Raw genomic sequence first — 6,462 nt, forward strand, 5'->3', positions numbered from 1 at the left:
CCCATTTATCAAGCATCAGGTTCCACAACAAAGGCACAACCTTTGTTCCTACATTAAAAAAAAACCCTTAATTTAGTTAGGGAATCCAACTTTTTGCCATAAATTTACTTCACTTCATCATCATCTCCTCAACTCAAATTTGATTTTATAGGCCATTATTTTTCAAAGTGTTTTCTTGGGGGAGTTTTAATCAATTGTTTTGTTGACTTTTAATTTTCTATCCCCACTTTGTTTGACTTGCTTTATAGTCTTCGGTCTGAAAAATGCCATCTTTAATTTCAATTAGTTTTAAACCATCCAATCAATTTTTCAATCTCCCCAAAATCCCAATTTTCCTCTCAAAATGACTAAAATTTGTGTTAAAAATTGCAATTTTACAATCATATTTTCATTATTTCTCTTAATTTTGCCAATCATGTCACACCCACAAACAAAAAAGTGTAGTGTTCTTGATGCAGGGCCAGTAACTTCAACAATTTCTCTCATTTCATTCCTAGAACAAGTTCAAGAAACTGCCCTCAATACATTTGGACCCAACAATTTTGATCCTAAGCTCTATATTGATTTCTCATTGAAATCTAATCTTTCTATCACTCAACAAGCCTTTGCTAAACTATCAAGAGCACAAAACGGTGCCGTTTCGGCCGATGAATTGCGAAAATTCATACAAGATTACTTTAATGGTGCAGGGGATGATTTGATTTATGTTAAACCAGCTGATTTTGTGGCTGAGCCAAATGGGTTTTTACCAAAAGTGAAGAATTCTGAGGTTAGAGCTTGGGCTTTGCAAGTTCATGCTTTATGGAAGAATTTGAGTAGAGAGGCGTCACCTGATGTTAAAAAGCACCCTGAATTGCATACTTTGCTTCCTATTCCTGAACCTTGTGTTATTCCTGGTTCAAGGTTTAGGGAGGTTTACTACTGGGATTCCTATTGGGTTATCAGGTTTGATTCTCGATATGATACTCCCTCCGTTTCCAAATAATGACAACCATTATTTCGAAATAATGGTATAAAGTTTAACCATTATTTTGAAATGTAGAGAATGTTTAATTAATTATTATTATTATTGTGGATTGCATATTTGTTGGCTTTTGGTTGGTTTAGTTGTTCTTGGACATGTTGTGTGGTTTGATGTTGATGTTTACTGACCAATATGCGCAATTTTTTCTGATTTCTTTAGTTTGGTGTTGAAAGTAATAAATGCTTTTATATTTTCTCGTATAAGTTTATATTGAAAGAATTGTACTACATGCTAATTTTCAAGTTTTAAAAAACAGCTAGAAGGTTGACTACATTAGTCTTTGATTTAACTTAGTTTTCACCAATTTGAAAAGCTATTGTTGATGCTGAAACATTGAACAACTGATTTATTATTATAATTATATATATGTAGATTAGATCATGGACACTTGTTTGAAGTCATATAGCTTTGAATATTAAGCATGATTTCGTCATCTTGAAAATGATCATGTCATTTCTGTTTTTGTTTGATACAAGGATAATTAAAGATAGCGTACCATGGTTAAACTACCTATAATAAATTCAAAAAATAATATTATGTATAAAAAAGGTTGTGCAGTCTGTCTGTAGTTATGCTATATTTTGTTCAGCTACAACTGGGCTGATCTGATTCTAATTGTTTGAATCTTGCACCTGGATTACTGAATTGGCAGAAGTTAATTTGTGGTAGAATTACCAGAATATTGAATGTTATGTTTGGATGTAGTAGACCTTATATCTCTCATTCTCCATATCGTTGAAGGGTAGAGTTATCAGGACTTAAATTATATGTGCCCCCGATCTCTCCTTTTTCTTTTTTTACTAACCTGCTCGAGGTCCTTAAGTTCTCGATTCTAATCAGAAAAATTAGAGAATTATACTGTAAAAGAGTCTGCATGACATTTTGACATGTTAGTTTACAATAATGATTTGCTGTTGGCAAAACTTCTTATGGAATTCATATCTTCATTGCACAGGGGTTTGCTTGCTAGTCACATGCACAAGACTGCAACTGCTATTGTGACTAACCTCATATATTTTGTTGAGAAGTATGGCTATGTGCTTAATGGTGCTAGAGCATATTACACAAATCGAAGGTGACTGTGACTTATTTATGTATTATATATTTGATTAAATCATTATGGCATCTGACATGAGTGAATCACGATTACGAGGTTGTATTAATGCGGCTGTGAGTGATATTGTCTTTCTCTATGGTCGTTTAGTTATGTATAGGAACTAGGAATTCTCACTTGACATAATTTCCAAGAATTGTATTGGAGTTTCACTTCCACGGAAGTGTAAAAGATTAAGTTGTTGACTGGATATAGTTTAAGGTTTAGAAGTAACAAATTTTGAAAGAAGTTTCACTTGCCTAGAGGAGATTATTAAGCAACTATAAGCTTTTAATGAGAAGTGGAGCATCTGATGAAGTCGTCCTTCCACATCATTAGGAAGCAGTTACACAAGCCTACGATGGAACAAAACTCAAGCCTTCATGCTTATATTGACATTTGTTGTTGCTCATTGTAATTTCTCCTAATAGATTTCCCTCCGTATGGCATCATGAATATTTTTTAACACACTCGTTGAAATTCAGGCTTCATTGGACTATACTTTAATATCTTATAACACACTCATTGAAATTCAACCGAATTTGTCCTGGCTAACTTTTGCAAATGATATGAATTGGAATGTTACAAATAGTGTGAATGATTAGGTGAATATGCATTTGCTAAAGAAATTGGATATTGTAATCAGATAAACCAAAATGATATTGAGGACAGTTTTGTGGGATGGAGGGAATATGATTCTAGATCTTTAGTGACAGTTTATGATAGTTTAGGGAAGGTGAGATGGGTGCAGAGATTCTTCTGGTTAGACTCTTAATAGTTGCACTTCAATCTTTGGAAGCCAAATATATAATTCAAGCTATGCAGGCAGCTGCTAATTAAACTGTGAAGCATCTAAAGTTGGTTTTTTCTACAGTCAACCTCCTCTATTGAGTTCAATGATACATGAGATCTACCAAAGAACTGGTGACAAAAACTTGATTAAGAAGGCTCTTCCTGCTCTACTCAAAGAACACGAATTTTGGAATTCAGGTGCCATTTTCTGCACTTTTCTTTGCCTTTTATCCTCAGCACTTCCGATCACTTCATGTATACTGAAGTTACTGTTATATCATTCAATCAAATTGTTTCGATAGGAATACATAAGGTTACAATTCATGATTCTAAAGGTGGCAGTCACAATTTGAGTAGATATTATGCCATGTGGAATAAACCAAGGCCAGAATCTTCGACTACGGTATGTTCATTTTTCACTTTACAACCATGAGTAAGAGCTGCAGTGCCGCACATAGCAAACATACATATTACTCTGTTGCTTTTGCAGGACAAGGAAACTGCTTCAACACTGTCTGATGCAGCTGACAAACAAAAGCTTTATCGTGAGGTGGCTTCAACTGCTGAATCTGGATGGGATTTTAGTACAAGGTGGATGAGGTAAAATTACCTTTCTTGGGTTCAAGTTTAAGTACAGTGATATTCAGTTTTCGATGTTGTATATGGCATGGTTATCTCTCTTAATTATCTGCTTGATCCTCCAGCTTCTCGTGGATTTTCAAGGCTCAAAATATCAAATGGATAACTTTATCTACCTTTTAGATGTTGTATGAGTAATGGATCCTGAATTTCTTGTTCCTTGTACCTCCAGAGTTTGTATAAGATAGAATAATGGCTGATAAGCGGCATTTAATAGGAAATCACACTTGTTCAAGTATATTTAAGTTCTGAGATAGAGCATTCTCTATTCCAATGTGTATGAGCATGTGGGAGGCATGGCAAGCTTAGCTATGACCTATGTTCTTGCTAGTATTCTCTTATTCTGAAGTGTATATCTCTAATGGGACTTGCTTTGGTCTGTGATATTGGAAAGTATCAAAGCATATTTCGCTTTCTGGAGTTCATGTTCTAATTTGATTTACAAGTACATTTTTTTTTGTCATGTGGGTGCATGGGATGAAGAAAATTAGTTTTTTTTTGCAGGAATTCTTCTGATCTAACAACACTGACCACAACCACAATACTGCCTGTAGATTTGAATGCATACGTACTCAAGGTATGATATAAATTCATAGCTTGAGATCAATTTGGTGGTTCATCTCATGTAATGAAAATTTTACTTTTTTGTTTGCCTCAGATGGAGCTTGATATAGCATACTTTGCAAAAGTCGCTGGAGAAAACAACATAGCTGCGCAATTTCTCAAAGCTTCTCAATCAAGAGAGAAAGCGTTCAACTCTATCTTCTGGAATGAAAAGATGAGCCAATGGCTCGACTGCTGGATCACTTGCAAGGTGACACATCCTTGTAAATCAAAGTTTCATCCTCTAGTTACAATTAATATCAGTCTTGTAACTCGTTAACTTTTTGTTACACCTACAGGATGATCAAACATGGGAAGCTTCTCACCAGAATCAGCATTTATTTGCTTCAAACTTTGTTCCCTTATGGATCAAGCCGTTTGATTCAGGTATTTAATTTTGCTCCATGTTACTTGTATGACTTTTGCTTGTTCTGGCCACTTTACTTGGGCGATTTTTCTCTGCTATAAGCATAAAAGACTTGAAAATTAGTTGTTTACATAAGCCAAACTCTGCTAAGTGATGCACCATGCATTTTTTATATGCCTTACGGAAATAAGATCACCTAAGAAAATAATGTGTTGCTGCTGTGTATTGTCGTTATTACTATTCAAAACATCTGATACTGTGTACTGGTCAGACTATATTTTTATTGATGTATCCTTTGGGTTTCAAAAAAAAAAAATAATGATATATCTTTTGGTTTAATCAAGGTGTTATTGAATGTCTTTGAAAAAGAGGATACGAGCTGCAATATCTAATCATGGAATTAGATCTTTAATCATGGAATTAGATCTTTTCAGTCAACTTGTAGTAGGGTTATATTTTATGAAAGAATTACAATTTCAATAGTATAATTTAAATGACATCTGTATTTTCAAGCTTTCTTGGCAGAGAAGGTTATGAAAAGTCTTGCAAGTTCAGGCCTGGTTCGTCCTTATGGAATTGCTACTTCTTTGACGAATTCTGGACAGCAATGGTTATTTGTCTCTCACCCTCCTTCATACTCTCATTTCTATGGAAACTTTTGCTTATTTAAGAGTTATACTGATGTGATAGAGATTGCATAACCAGGGATTATCCTAATGGCTGGGCCCCTATGCAACACATCATTATTGAAGCTCTTGCGAAGTCTGGTTCCAAGGAAGCCTATTTGATGGCAGAAGATATAGCAATCAGGTGGATTAGGACCAACTATGCAAGCTACAAGACAACTGGAGAAATGCATGAAAAATACAATGTAGATAAGTGCGGGGACATTGGAGGCGGTGGTGAATACATAGCACAGGTATATGTTTACATAAGAATCAGTAACTCATTAATAATATCAAATAAAGACAACATTGGGCAACAACAACATACTAGTAAACTCTTTGGTGAAAATATATGTAAATTAGTATTGTCAATTTTAATCCAACTGAGATTATAATCTTTGCTGAATTTTTTTTATACTTTTGGGGATGGAAAAAAGAGCTGATAGTAGATAACTTATTGGTTTCACACTGATATATATTATGAATTTACCTGCAGACTGGGTTTGGCTGGACAAATGGAGTTGTATTGGCTTTATTAGAAGAATTTGGATGGCCCCAAGATAGAAAACTTGATTGTTAACTGGGAGCTGAAGAACTTAGATCGCTTCTGCTTTATCAGCATTTCAAGACGATGGCACCACGGATTTATGAAATTATTTAGTAATTGAAATAAAGCTTTTAATTTTCTTTATCAGGTAAAGATTAAGCTTCCTAATATATTGATTGGATAATTGACCCACTTGTTTTCCATCATTCAGGTCTTCCAAATATTAATGATTGTATGTTCAACTGATTGTTAAACACCCATGGCAGCATTGTGTATGTGTCTAATTGGAGGCAAGCTGCTGCATAAAATAAGATAATTACTGATTTGCGTGAATGTTCCTTTTCATTGTCTTCATTATAACTGCTGAGCTACTCTAGTCTAATAGTAGTTTATCTGATGCTGAGTCAGTTTTCTTCTTTGCTGTTTCTTATTTTGTGTGACTGTTTGAGCTCACGTTAGCATGAACTAACGTCTGCTGTGGATATCAGACGAGCAACAATGAACTTAAGTCTGTTTTCTAATACTAATATCCAATAGAACCTTTTAGCTTCTGTTGGTCATTGATATGATATATTTTTCAGTGTATTCAGTGGCTTTTTTTTTTCTTTTTAAACGAACTACACCATGCCAGATTGCAAGGCTTCCTATCTTTTTTTCATTGGCTTGCATTGCTCTGTTGTATTGGTGCATCAAGTATGAGAAACTATAGCATTCCACCCCTTTTGTATGTTT

The 6,462-nt window shown here is 34.5% G+C and overlaps 1 protein-coding gene across 1 annotated transcript; it reads left to right on the plus strand.

Moving 5' to 3' along the window:
* On the plus strand, positions 1-6,146 carry LOC110732271 (probable trehalase). Its single transcript, XM_021912186.1, has 11 exons — positions 1-945; positions 1,980-2,099; positions 2,992-3,107; positions 3,212-3,312; positions 3,400-3,509; positions 4,053-4,125; positions 4,207-4,362; positions 4,451-4,538; positions 5,032-5,128; positions 5,224-5,437; positions 5,680-6,146. The coding sequence occupies exons 1-11, from the start codon at positions 344-346 to the stop codon at positions 5,761-5,763; spliced, it is 1,761 nt and encodes a 586-aa protein (XP_021767878.1). The 5' UTR covers positions 1-343; the 3' UTR covers positions 5,764-6,146.
* Positions 6,147-6,462: the final 316 nt, after the last annotated feature.

Source organism: Chenopodium quinoa, unplaced genomic scaffold (genome assembly GCF_001683475.1).
Source record: "Chenopodium quinoa cultivar QQ74 unplaced genomic scaffold, ASM168347v1, whole genome shotgun sequence".
NCBI lineage: Eukaryota > Viridiplantae > Streptophyta > Magnoliopsida > Caryophyllales > Amaranthaceae > Chenopodium > Chenopodium quinoa.